The sequence below is a fragment of the Pristiophorus japonicus genome, chromosome 11, assembly GCF_044704955.1.
Source record: "Pristiophorus japonicus isolate sPriJap1 chromosome 11, sPriJap1.hap1, whole genome shotgun sequence".
In the NCBI taxonomy this organism is placed as follows: Eukaryota; Metazoa; Chordata; class Chondrichthyes; family Pristiophoridae; genus Pristiophorus; species Pristiophorus japonicus.
Genome location: NC_091987.1, coordinates 207,391,876 through 207,405,976, shown reverse-complemented (window position 1 = coordinate 207,405,976; position 14,101 = coordinate 207,391,876). Strand labels below are relative to the sequence as shown.

General features: G+C 46.5%; 1 protein-coding gene across 3 annotated transcripts in view; it reads left to right on the top strand.

The window, feature by feature from the left end:
• sidt2 (SID1 transmembrane family, member 2) overlaps window positions 1-14,101 on the top strand; it is a 94,849-nt gene that overhangs the window by 7,793 nt on the left and 72,955 nt on the right. For 2 of the 3 annotated variants that reach the window (XM_070894467.1, XM_070894465.1), the window contains exons 2-5: window positions 1,637-1,758; window positions 11,155-11,319; window positions 12,967-13,012; window positions 13,652-13,753. In XM_070894467.1, coding sequence (XP_070750568.1) covers window positions 1,637-1,758; window positions 11,155-11,319; window positions 12,967-13,012; window positions 13,652-13,753 — 435 coding nt within the window. The remainder of the gene's footprint in view (window positions 1-1,636; window positions 1,759-11,154; window positions 11,320-12,966; window positions 13,013-13,651; window positions 13,754-14,101) is intronic. The other variant, XM_070894466.1, reaches the window with a different exon arrangement.

The window sequence follows — 14,101 nt, the reverse complement described above, 5'->3', positions numbered from 1 at the left end:
TTCCCTGCAGTACTTACTGCACCATCCAACAAAAAGTCATCCAGTCTAATCCCAATTACGAGCTTTAGTTCCGTAACCCTGCAGGTTACTGCACTTTAAGTGCCCGTCCAACCAGCTCTTAAAAGTGGTGAGGGTTTCTGCATCCACCACTCTTCCAGGCAGCAAGTTCCAGATTCCCACAACCCTCTGCGTAAAGAAGCCCCCCCCTCAAATCCCCTCTAAACCATCCACCAACCACCTTAAAACTATGCCTCCCTCGTAATAGACCCCTCCACCAATGGAAATAGACCCTTACTATCCATTATGTCCAGGCCCCTCAATGTTTTGTACACCTCAATGAGGTCTCCTCTCAACCTCCTCTGTTCCAATGAGAACAAACCCAGCCTATCCAATCTGTCCTCATAACTAAGATTCTCCATTCCAGGCAGCATCCGAGTAAATCTCCTCTGCACCCTCTCTAGTGCAATCACGTCCTTCCTATAATACGGCGACCAGAACTGCACGCAATACTCCAGCTGTGGCCTAACCAAAGTATTATACAATTTAAGCATAACCTCCCTGCTCTTATATTCTGTGCCTCGGCCAATAAAGACAAGCATTCCGTATGCCTTCTTAACTACCTTATCTACCTGGCCTGCTACTTTCAGGAATCTGTGGACTCCAAGGTCCCTTTGTTCATTTACACTATTAAGTGGCCTACCATTTAATGTGTATACCTTTCCTTATTTGCCTTCCCAAAGTGCATCGCCTCACACTTCTCTGAATTAAATTCCATTTGTCACTGCTCTGCCCACCTGACCAGTAGATTGATATCCTCCTGCAGCCCATGACTTTCCTCTTCATTATCAACCACTCAGCCAATTTTAGTGTCATCTGCAAACTTATTAATCACACTTCCTTATATTCAAATCTAAATCGTTGATATATACCACAAAAAATGTGGACCATAGATGTTTTTAGCTGGAAAGTGGAAGAGAATCATCTTAGATGTGAGTTGTCTTATTATACACATGGTATTTCCATTTAAAATTTCAGGAGTCTTCAAAGTGAGAGCTTTGATTTCTGCTTAACTTGATTTGAAACTTTTTTTCCAAACTCCCACAAGCTGCTTTGAGGACAGAGGGCAGTCCCAATGCCATTGATTGTTTGAGGGGATCCAGCTGACTACAAGCTCTTAGTGGTCTGAATGCAGCTGAAGAAATCCATTTGAATGTTTAACTGTGTGATTGATCAGGATTAGTATCGGGAAAAATGTCACGTACCTTTTGGGTTTTCTGTTGTTCTAATGGATCAGTGCTTTGCCCTTCCTCAATCACAGGTCTTCGATTCTGGTGAAGGAGGTAAAGGCAGAATGGTGTGCTGTGTGTTGGAGAAAATATTCTAGCCTCCGTCTAGTTGATGCAGTATTACATAAGAACGTAAGAAACAGGAGCTGGAGTAGGCCACACGGCCCCTCGAGCCTGCTCCGCCATTCATAAGATCGTGGCTGATCTTCGACCTCAACTCCACTTTCCCGCCCGATCTCCATATCTCTTGATTTCCCCTAGAGTCCAAAAATCTAGCGATCTCAGTCTTGAATGTACTCAACGATTCTTTCCGGTCTATCTGAATTAACTGTTCTCTCTTCTTTCTGCAGTCGGAGGGTGTCCGTGTCCATGTGAATGTTGTCTCCGAGCAAGCCAAAAACCCGGTGCTTTTTGTGATCCGACAACAGAAAGCAGTAGTCTCCTTCCAGGTGCCATTGATCCTCAGGGGGCTGTGAGTATCGCTGGAGCTTCTGATCTTCACCCCATCCCTGTAGTGGGAGCCCTTTGGTGCTTGAAATCCCAGTATCTCCTTGTTGTCTCCTAAGTGCCAGCTTTGGCTCAGTTAGTGGCACTCTCGCCTCCCAGTCAGAAAAATAATACTTGAAAGAAAGAAAGACTTGCATTTATATAGCGCCTTTCACGACCTCATGACATTCTAAAGCGCTTTACAGCCAATGAAGTACTTTTTGGAGTGTCGTCACGGTTGCAATGTAAGAGACGCAGCAGCCATTTTGCACACAGCAAGCTCCCACAAAAAGCAATGTGATAATGACCAGATAATCTGTTTTTGTGATGTTGACTGAGGGATGAATATTGGCCAGGACACCGGGGATAATTCCCTTGCTCTTCTTCAAAATAGTCCCATGGGATCTTTTACATCCACCTGAGAGAGCAGACGGAGCCTCAGTTTAACGTCTCATCCAAAAGATGGCACCTCTGACAGTGCAGCACTTCCTCAGCACTGTAACTGGAGAGTCAGTCTAGATTTTTGTGCGCAAATCTCTGGCGTGGGACTTGAACCCACAACCTTCTGATTCAGAGGCGAGGGGGCTACCCACTGAGCCACAGCTGACACTATTGAACGTTGCATAATGAGTGGTAGGTGATGCTCTCTCTGGTTAAATAGCATGCAGGTAATTATTGTCCAGGGTCACGCATGAAGGCTGGCCCCTTGGATGAGGGGCTGGCGGGCCCATGGAAACGTACTCCAGCATGAATCAACACGTTCAAGAGTAAAGGAAGGAGGGTTGAAGAAAGATGAACATGTACACATCATCTGGATGAGGAGAAACCTCTTCACTCCGAGAGTTGTTAATCTGTGGAATTCCCTGCCGCAGAGAGTTGTTGATGCCAGTTCATTGGATATATTCAAGAGGGGGTTAGATATGGCCCTTGCGGCTAAAGGGATCAAGGGGTATGGAGAGAAAGCAGGAAAGGGGTACTGAAGGAATGATCAGCTATGATCTTATTGAATGGCGGTGCAGGCTCAAAGGGTTGGATAGCCTACTCCTGCACCTATTTTCTATGTTTCTATGTTTCTATCATCTGTCTTTAGAAATGTTAAGACGTTTATAGCTGTCAGCTTGGCTTGTTGGTCGTACTGTTACCTCTATCAGAAGGCTGTCCATTCAACCCCTACTCCAGCACTAGCACTTAATCTAGGCTGACGCTTCAGTGTCGTGCTGAGGAAGTGTTGCATTAACGGACATGTGGTCTTTCTATTGAAATGTGAAACCAAGGCCACATTTGCCTGTTTAGATGTAAACCATTACCTGGGCAGCATTGAACGAAGAGTTGTCCTGGCCAATGCCTATCCCTCAATCAACAGCACCAAAGTAGATTGACTGGTTGTTATCTCAGTGCTATTTCTGCAACCTTGCTGTTGCAAGTTACAACAACAACAACTTATATTTATATAGCACCTTTAACGGAATAAAACGTCCCAAGACTTTGCTTTACAGAACAACACTTCAAGAGTTAATGATCGGCTGTAAAGCTGATAGATTCTTTTTGATTTTATTGATTATGAAACTGATTGAGAAATTGACCTGGGGGGAAAATAACAAGTATTGTTCTAACTGAGCTTGCAGTGGATGTCAGTGTTACGGGGCAATACCTAGCAACCCCGGATGTGTCCTGCTGATAACGTGCATCATGCCGCGTATTCTGCACATTTGCACCAGGACTGAGACAGTGCAATGTTTGCAGTAGTTGTGAAGCCACGGATACAGGTGCTTGTTGAATACGTGGCATTACACAATGCCACCTGAGTTTACACAGGAGGGAGGTGTCTGTGAAATATCACGATCAGCTGCTGCCCTTTGCGGATGATCAGTTTATGCCGTGTGTTAGGGTGACGCCGTACATAGAGCAGGTGTTGGATATGAAGTGCTGTGCTCTGAGAGCAAAGAGCACGAACAGGCCTTGAGATCTTTGTTCAGTCAATAGAGATTTGCCACTTTGAAACACTAATAGAGGAGATTTGCTCTGAATATTATCCTGAACACATACAGAAAGAAAAGACGAGAGCAAAACACTGCGGATACCGGAATCTGAAATAAAAACAGAAAATGCTGGAAATCTCAGCGGGTCAGGCAGCATCTGTGGAGAGAGAAACAGAGTTAACGTTTCGGGTCTGTGACCCTTGGTCAGAACTGGAAAAGTTCGAGATGTAACAGATTCTTAAGGAAGTGCAGAGGCAGTAAAAGGGGGAGGGGAGGAAAGAACAAAAGGGAAGGTGATAGGGTGGAAGGCGGAAGAGATTAAGGGACAAAAGGGATGGTGGGCAAAAATTAGAAGCTCGGGGTCACGCTTACGGACTGAACGGAGGTGCTCCGCAAAGCGGTCACCCAATCTGCGTTTGGTCTCCCCAATGTAGAGGACACGGCATCGTGAGCAGTGAATACAGTATACTAAATTGAGAGAAGGACAAGTAAATTGTTGTTTCACCTGGAAGGAGTATTTGGAGCCCTGGATAGTGGGAAGCGAGGTGGTAAAAGGGCAGGTGTTGCATCTTCTGCGCTTGCACGGGAAGGTGCCGTGGGAAGGGCTGGGGGCGACTGAGAAATAAAATTCGACGACTTGAACGGCCACTGTCTGTTTGTTTGTGCTCCCACAGCAATGTTCACTATAAATTTAACGGGCTGCGCGGCGCACTCAAAAATCCGCGCATGCGCATTTTTTGCATTTAAACGCCGGTGAGCCAGCTGCGTGAGTGCTCTTAGAGCACGGAGCGGCCATACAGTGCAAGGGGAACATTGTCCCACAGCGCTGTTCGGGAGGGAGTTCCAGGATTTTGACCCAGCAACGATGAAGGAACGGCCGATATATTTCCAAGTCGGGATGGTGTGTGGTTTGGAGGGGAACTTGGGATTTTGCCACAAATGACAAAAAATCCCCACCCTAAATGTACAGAGAGACATAATATTCATGTATTACACATTTTTTTAGATGCTGTTTTAGACGAAAATTATGATACAATAATCCTGGTTCTTTAAACACAGGTCGGTTTGAGTTATTCATTTGACTCACAAATAGAAACCCAAAAATAGCCAATCTAAAAAAGAAACGAAATCAGCCAAAGCTGGCAGGGAATGAAATGGTTCCAAGATACATGAAGCTGCTCAGTGCAGTTTTGTGTAGCAGCTTGATGCTTGTGGTGAAGATCTGAGAACCAGCAGTTGGGTCGAATTTCTTACTGCAGGTTTTTGACAATTGGCTCTCAGCCAGGCTATTTTCGTCACACAGTCCTGTCGTGTTTTTTAAAATTATTCATTCACAGGATGTGGGCGTCGCTGGCAAGGCCAGCATTTATTGCCCATCCCTAATTGCCCTTGAGAAGGTGGTGGTGAGCCGCCGCCTTGAACTGAGGTGAAGGTACTCCCACAGTGCTGTTAGGCAGGGAATTTGACCCAGTGACGATGAAGTAACGGCCAATATACATCCACGTCAGGATGGTGTGTGGCTTGGAGGGGAACTTAGAGGTGATGGTATTCCATACGCCTGCTGCCCTTGTCCTTCTAAATGGTGTTAGTTGCTGGTTTGGGTAGTTCTACCGAAGGAGTCTTGGCGAGTTGCTGCAGTGCATGCTGTAAATAGTGCACACTGCAGCCACGGTACGCCGATGGTGGAGGGAGTGAAGGTTTAAGCCAACGGATGGGGTGCTGATCAAGCAGTCTGCTTTAACATGGTTCGTTTTTATCTGGAATTAAAACTAAATTTACAATGGGGGCGGAATTCGCGGTTGGCATGACAGCGAACTGGCAAGGTTCACCGTCATTCCGCCTTTGAGACTGACTGCAGCTTCTGGAATTGGGCCGTGTGCAGGCATGTGCGGATATCCCGAAGTTGCATTCTGTCAATCACAGCTCTGTGCCCGCAAACAGAGTCGGCAATTAGTAAAATCTCGTAAATCAGTAAAACTGACGAAAACTTCGGCGCTTCCGCAGTAATACCGCTGGTAAATTCCCCACTAAAAATTAGACCCAAAGGGATTGGGTGTAACTGGGGTTTTAACAGCGTAATGATTGCTAAACAAAGGTTAAGGGCCTGGAAAACTCATTTTCTGCAGTGTGAAATAAAAACTAAAGAAAGTTTTCAAAAACATTTAAAACATTTTTTTTTAAGTTTGTCCATCTTTATTTGCCTTTTCACCACGTGAGCGACACCCAAATCTTTGTTTGGCTTCCTCTAACTGTTTAAAAAATGTTAGAATTTTAAGAGCTTACGTCCTTGTTCGCTGTCTGTGAGAATTCTGCCTTGTGATTGGCTGCTTAGACAGCCTGTTGACATCACAGCAGTTCGCACAAGGGAATCCCTACTAAGTTCAGTTGAATTAAGTTGTAGGTCATAAAACACAGGGATCCGCCTGTGCGGAGCGTAATTCGGGGCTAGCAAGGAACGCGTTCAGATCGCCATTGACCGTAAATCCTGGGCCATAAATTCCAGGGGTTAATTTATGAGTTGATGCTCCCAGCTGGGAGCAAATATCAGAAATTTGGGCAGAAATTTGGGCACTCGCTGTCTACAGTTTTCCGACTAATCTTTTCCTGGCAGACAAAGCGTGGACTCAGAAAACTAGACCTACGCTTCTCATGGTAGATGATGCTGGTTGTCCAAGATATATCAGGCACCTCAGTCACCACGTCTTTTTCTCTGAAACTCTGCCGAAACCACTTTGTCTTACCACTTCTTTCAGAAACCTCTTTAAAGTCTATTCTCTCAACTCACCCCACAAACTTAAAAAAATATATAAGAACATAAGAACATAAGAATTAGGAACAGGAGTAGGCCATCTAGCCCCTCGAGCCTGCTCCGCCATTCAATAAGATCATGGCTGATCTGGCCATGGACTCAGCTCCACTTACCCGCCCGCTCCCCATAACCCTTAATTCCCTTATTGGTTAAAAATCTATCTATCTGTGACTTGAAATACATTCAGTGAGCTAGCCTCAACTGCTTCCTTGGGCAGAGAATTCCACAGATTCACAACCCTCTGTGAGAAGAAATTCCTTCTCAACTCGGTTTTAAATTGGCTCCCCCGTATTTTGAGGCTGTGCCCCCTAGTTCTAGTCTCCCCTACCAGTTGAAACAACCTCTCTGCCTCTCTCTTGTCTATCCCTTTCATTATTTTAAATGTTTCTATAAGATCACCCCTCATCCTTCTGAACTCCAACGAATAAAGACCCAATCTACATCTATCTATCATCATAAGGTAACCCCCTCACTTCCGGAATCAGCCTAGTGAATCGTCTCTGTACCCCCTCCAAAGCCAGTATATCCTTTCTTAAGTAAGGTGACCAAAACTGCACGCAGTACTCCAGGTGCGGCCTCACCAATACCCTATACAGTTGCAGCAGGACCTCCCTGCTTTTGTACTCCATCCCTCTCGCAATGAAGGCCAACATTCCATTCGCCTTCCTGATTACCTGCTGCACCTGCAAACTAACTTTTTGGGATTCATGCACAAGGATCCCCAGGTCCCTCTGCACCTCAGAATGTTGTAATTTCTCCCCATTCAAATAATATTCCCTTTTACTGTTTTTTTTCCCAAGGTGGATGACCTCACACTTTCCGACATTGTATTCCATCTGCCAAACCTTCGCCCATTCGCTTAACCTATCCAAATCTCTTTGCAGCCTCTCTGTGTCCTCTACACAACCCGCTTTCCCACTAATCTTTGTGTTATCTGAAAATTTTGTTTAAAATGTTTTTGAAAAGTTTCTTAAAAATGTAAATTGTTTTTTAAACACTGCACAAAATTAAAAATGAGTTTTCCAGGCCCTTAACCTTTGTTTAGCAGTCAATATGCTGTTATAACTTTAGTTGTACCTAATCGCTTTGGGTCTAACCCCTTAACATTTCCAGTCTCTCCTTCCGTGTTATTCTCCTCATGGTTAAGCAGCTTTCGATGTAAGGGCCACTTTGTAAGCACAAGATGTCGTAATACCTGGTTAACTGATTCTCGGGATCACTGGTTTACAGTGGCCAAATAAGTCAAATCCATATACATGGGTACTGGGTTTTTACAGCGTTTTAGGGATCACATTCGGCAGTTAAGTCCATTTTTCTGTGAAAATCAAATCAGTGATCGTGCAGCTCTCTTAACTGGAAAACACCGAGTTAATGGTCCTTTTGATCTGGAGTTATTTGCCTATGCAGCAATAATGCTAATTTTCAGGCGCAAAACGGGCACCTTAGCGCCCAATATGGCAGGCAGCCTGCACACTACATTCCACACTGGAACTGCACCACCCGCCATATTGGTAAAGGTAGAAAAGGAGGTGTCCATGGCCCGAGCCTGAAACACGCGTTGGGCCCTTTGCTTATGCGAAGAAGGGTCCCAACCACTGTTTGAGGTCTCCTTTGCAAAATTGACCTGCTCTAAATGGCAGCTGGCCAGGTCCAGGTTGGCCTCACCAGGAGTCCTTACAGGAATTGCCACCAAAAAGGTAAGTTTGTTGACAAAATACTTACCAGAATGTGGAGCCGCAGGAGCAGGAGTATTCCTCCCAGCTCTATTGCAGCTTCATTGCCGGTTCCCACTTGGCTCCCACCCAATTGCACCCCCTCCTGATTCCCCTTCCCTCAGATCACTTCCTCCCTTTCTCGATCAGCCCCGCCCTGTCCTGATCACTTCCCCCTCCACTTTCTCGATCAGCCCCTCCCTCTCCCGATCACTTCCCCCCCACTCCCGATCGCCCCATCCCTCCATTATCCAACCCAGATGTTTATTCTAGGTGTTGATTATTCTTAATGTGAAGTTCACCACCCCCCCTCCCCCGACAGTAGTCCTGAATGGATCTCTTTGTGGTTTGAACCTGTGTCGCATTGTCCAGACATCACTTTTCAATAGGTGCATAAATTCTCAGTCATATGTGTTAACCAATAAGTAGGACAACCTCAAGTTTGATCCACAAGTGAGTCCACTCATGGCAAACCAACCCCCCACTACCCCACTGTTAGAGCAGGAGCAGACTTTACACCGAGACATTGCTGCCGTTTTTGGTTTGTGTCAGCTACCAAAAAAAGAAAGCAGTGCTATAAGAAATAGGAGCAGGAGTCAGCCATACGGCCCCACTCCGCCAATAAGTAAGAAAGACTTGGATTTATATAGCACCTTTCACGACCACCGGACATCTGCAAAGCACGTTACAGCCAATGAAGTACTTTTTTGGAGGTAGTCACTGTTGTAATGTGGGAAATGCAGCAACAAGTTCCCACAAACAGCAATGTGATAATGACCATATAACCTGTTTTTTTTGATTGAGGGATAAATATTGGCCAGGACACCAGGGACAACTCCCCTGCTCTTCTTCAAAATAGTGCCCTGGTATCTTTTACATCCACCTGAGAGAGTAGATGGGGCCTTGGTTTCACATCTCATCTGAAAGACTGCAGCTCTGACAGTGCAGCGCTCCCTCAGCACTGCACTGGGATTGTCAGCTTAGGTTTATGTGCTCAAGCTCCTGGAGTGGGTCTCTGAACCCACAACCTTCTGACTCAGAGGCGAGTGTGCTGCCCACTGAGCCACAGCTGAGACTGACACTCATAGCTGATCTTTGACCACAACTCCATTGCAGGAAGCGGAAATACCCTGTACTGTCAACTCATCCAATTGAGAAATCCGATGGACCTCACGGACTCCTAGGATCCTTTCACGGACCCCCAAGTATCCTGGGAGCCCTATTTGAAAACCTGTACAATCAGTTTTACCAGCATTGCCTCCAGCTGAGCCTCTCCATTGTGTTTAAATGTCTTTCATTCAATTCCCTTTTATTTCTCTGTATAATGCTGGCAGGAGTTGTGTTTTCTTGCTATAGAATGTTATGGGTATACCATCCATTAAAAGATTAATGGGCCTTTCCGTCCCCTCAGTCGCCACCTAAACACATTCAGCAGGAATTACTTGTTGCTGGTCCTGTTGGTGCTGCATGCTGAGAGTTTATAAATAACCTGTGTGTGTGCTGCAGGCTATTGCTTCACTAAAGTGCAGTTTGTCCAGTCCTGTCAAGAGGATCGTGTGGGGGTGAATATATTCAGCAAAGTTCAATAAGATTCTGAGCAGTGTAAATCTTCGCCTCACACGTAGTGCGTAACCATAATCAAAATGCTCCTGCAACAGCTCATTTGGCAAGAGCGTCATATAGGTCATGAAAGTCCAGGGTTCGGTTCCAAGTTTGTGTTCAGTCAGCCAGTCTCAGGGGTGACGTGTAATTGCAGAGAATGAGCAGCACAGAAACAAAAACAGAAACACGTGGCCCAGCTGGTCCATGCCGGGGTTTATGTTCCATACAAGCCTCCTCCCGCCCCTCTTCATCCAACACATTAACATATCCTTCTATTCCTTTCTCCCACATGTGTTTATCTCGCTTCCCCTTAAATGCATCGATACTATTCGCCTCAACCACTCCCTGTGGTAGCGAGTTCCACATTCTCACCACTCTCTGGATAAAGAAGTTTCTCCTGAATTCCCGATTGGATTTATTAATGACTATCTTATATTTATGACCCCTAGTTTTGGTCTCGCCCACAAATGGATACATCATCCTTGTGTCTACCATTATCAAACCCTTAAAGATCTCTATCAGGCCACTCGCCAGCCTTCTGTTTTCTATCCAAAAGTGCCCCGCCTGTTCAATCGACAGAGTTCTAGATTTGGCGTTAAATCCCCGAGTTAATGAGGGGGCGGAAATCAGCCAGTGCTCTATCTCTTGATTGCTATCCAACTCGCCAAGGCTTCTTTGGCAGCACCTCCCAAACCCGCGACCTCTACCACCTAGAAGGACAAGGGCAGCAGGCGCATGGGAACACCACCACCTCCAAGTTCCCCTCATGTCCTGACTTGGAAATATATTGGCCTTCATCGTTGCTGGGTCAAATTCCTGGAACTCCCTCCCTAACAGCACTGTGGGAGCACCTTCACCACACGGACTGCAGCAGTTCAAGAAGGCGGCTCACCACCACCTTCTCGAGGGCAGTTAGGGATGGGCAATAAATGCTGGCCTAGGAACGAATAAAAAAAAAATATCCATTAATCCCTGCTGGGAAGTATATCTGGGTGAGTTCAGGATTGGACACAGTTGTGATATGCCCCACAGTTTCAGACGGTCATTATATGGACTCACACATAAAGAATGGCCACTTGGGTGAGATAACAGAATGTGTCCAGAGCCTTTTGAAATGTCCCTAAGCACATCCAGGAAAGGGGAAAGGTTGACTGTATTCTCTTCGCTTGATTGATTAAAGAAGCTCAGCGATTGAACCTTTCTCCAGGATTACTGTCCTGCTCACTGAAGCTTTTACTGTGCTGTTAAAACTCAATATGATCTCGTTCCTCTTTCTGTAGTTATCAGAGGAAATACATCTACCAGGGTGTGAGTCGCACACTTTGCCAACCGGAAGTTAAGAGCGAATCGCAGATGCAATACTTCTATGTGGATGTCTCGACACTGTCAGAAAAAAATGCCTCAGTCCAACTGTACGTGAAGCGCATTGAGCACTTCGTCCTAAGGTGGGTGAGAATGGCAGTGATACAGTCAACCCCTTCACCCTCACTGCTTTCTGCTTCCCCAAGTAAGGTTCTCAGGCCCTTTCACCAGCAGGTTTCTATCGCGCAAATGGTCCCCATACAGCATAAAGGGGTTTTGACTCAACCGTTGAATGTTAAGACCAAGCAGAGTTAGAGGTTGGGGAGATAATTCAACTGAGGTGGAAGAGGGGAGATGAGGCACATGGGAGGGGAGGGAGAAGGGAGGGGAGGGAGAGGGGAGGCACATGGGAGGGGTGGGAGAGGGGAGGGAGCGGGGTGATGAGGCACATGGGAGGGGAGGGGAGGGAGAGAAGAGGGGAGGGAGAGGGGTGATGAGGCACATGGGAGGGGAGGGAGAGAAGAGGGGAGGGAGCGGGGTGATGAGGCACATGGGAGGGGAGGGAGAGAAGAGGGGAGGGAGCGGGGTGATGAGGCACATGGGAGGGGAGGGGAGGGAGAGAAGAGGGGAGGGAGCGGGGTGATGAGGCACATGGGAGGGGAGGGGAGGGAGAGAAGAGGGGTGATGAGGCACATGGGAGGGGAGGGGAGGGAGAGAAGAGGGGAGGAAGAGAGGTGATGAGGCACATGGGAGGGGAGGGAGAGGGGATGGGAGGGAGAGAGATTGAAGAGGGAGATGAGGTGAGAGGGGAGGGGAAGGGGCAAGAGAAGGGCAGGTGGATGTGGAGATGAAAAGAAGCCGGAGAAATGAGGAAGAGAGGGGGGCGAGTGAGAACGGGAGATGAACAGGAAGGCTGCAGAAGGAAAGGGACGGGGGAGAAAGGGAGGAGCACGTGGGAAGGAGGAGCATGAGGAAATAACGGGGAGCGGGGGGGCGAGGATGGTGAAGAGAACATGAATGGCAGAGGGGAGGAAAAGGGGGGAGGACGAGAGGGTGAGGGAAAGAGGCAGCGATGATGGGAGGATGTTTGGATGAGATTGTGGTCAGTGGGGAGGCGGTGTTCCTGGGAGGTAATTTCCTACTCAGCATTGGGTGCTGCCAGCAGGCCCCTTCTCCCCCTTTAGTCACTAAAGATCTCTTGGCCTTTCCTCCGGGTGTAGCATCTGTTCTTATCTGATTAATATATATATATATACGAAATTGTTCTTTGGAGCAAGGAGATGCAATTGTGGCTCCCTGTGTTCACTGTGCCTCTAGTGGCGATAGATTGTGGTGAATGAGGAGGAATGACCTTGTCAGTAGAATAAGATGGAATGGGCCGAATGGCTTTCTTCTTCTGATTTTGTCTCTCTGTCCCGTTCTTTGATACAGACATTAGAATTCTACTTCTAATTAACACTCTGTGGAAACACCAGAAAATAATAACTTGGTGTTTTGAGAGGCAAACTCGTGTAGTACAGGATGTGGTGACCAGAAGCACTTGAGCCGTAACACAGCCACTGTCCGGGACAGAGTCAAGGACTCGACTCCTGACTCTCTGATATTCCTGATTCACTGCTTCTGCCCTTCCAGCAACTTGCTCAGTCAGAAGAAGCTTAATCTCAGGCCCAAATGGCCAGAGAAGGCAGAAACAACCTAGAATCTTATTCACATTTTCTTTCTAACAGAAGTGGAGGCTCTTGAGTTTTAACTGTGCGCCACTCATTTGAAATGTTTTATTTATATTACAGAACTGCGGAACCATTCAGATTCAATGCAACACCATCTCAACCTCAGGTAAGGACTGAGACTTAAAATTTCTGCTCGGACGAAGGAAGTTTCTCTCAGCACTGAGATTCCACCATCTTTTCAGCTTGTTTCTTCTTTCAGTGGGATGGGTAGAATAAAGTATCAGGAGACACTTGAGTCTTCATTCTATAAGGTGGGGAAGATAGGACAGAGGTTCAATATTGCCCAGGCTAAGCTCAGAGGAGCCTGTCCAATCTATTACTGGACTGTGTGGCTCAGTGGGTAGCACCCTTGCCTCTGAGTCAGAAGGTTGTTGGTTCAAGTCCCACTCCAGAGACTTGAGCATATAATCTAAGCTGACACTCAGGTGGACTTAAAAGATCCCGTGGCACTCTTTTGAAGAAGAGCAGGGGAGTTATCCCCGGTGTCCTGGCCAATATTTATCCCTCAACCAACACCTGAAACATTTTCTGGTCATTGTCACATTGCTGTTTGTGGGAGCTTGCTGTGTGCAAATTGGCTGCCACGTTTCCTACATTACAACAGTGACTACACTATAAAAGTACATTGGCTGTAAAGCGCTTTGGGATCAAAGTCATGAAAGGGCCTATATAAATACTTGTCTTATTTATTTATGATCTACCACTGTGAAGCCCTGTTGACTCACTCTCTTCCTGTTGTTTGTAGTACTTTAGATACAGGTTCCCTGATGGTGAGGACTCTGTAATAGTAAAGGTGACATCCGATTCAGCGTTTCCCTGTTCTGTACTCTCGATACAGGATGTCCTGGTAAGTGAGGAGTACAGATTAGAGAGCTCTTGCTATTTTTGTATGTTTAGGGCTCGGTGTGTGGCTCCCAACAACAGCTTTTATTTTGGAATTGAGGCAAAAAAACATTTTGGACCTTCAAGATGCAACGGAATGATATAATGTGCAAGTTAGGATGCTTGAGCGGTGGGTTACAACGGAGCAAGTGACCTTTCTCAGGCACTTGTGGCTCCATGTGAACAAAGAGATTTCTTGGGTAAGAGGCAGTAGCTAATGTGCAGGTAACTATGCCAATAAACTATTCGCTATGTCTGTTCTTGTTGCCATTAATTTCCCATGCCTTTCACGTTTGTCCTCCAATCTCCACAT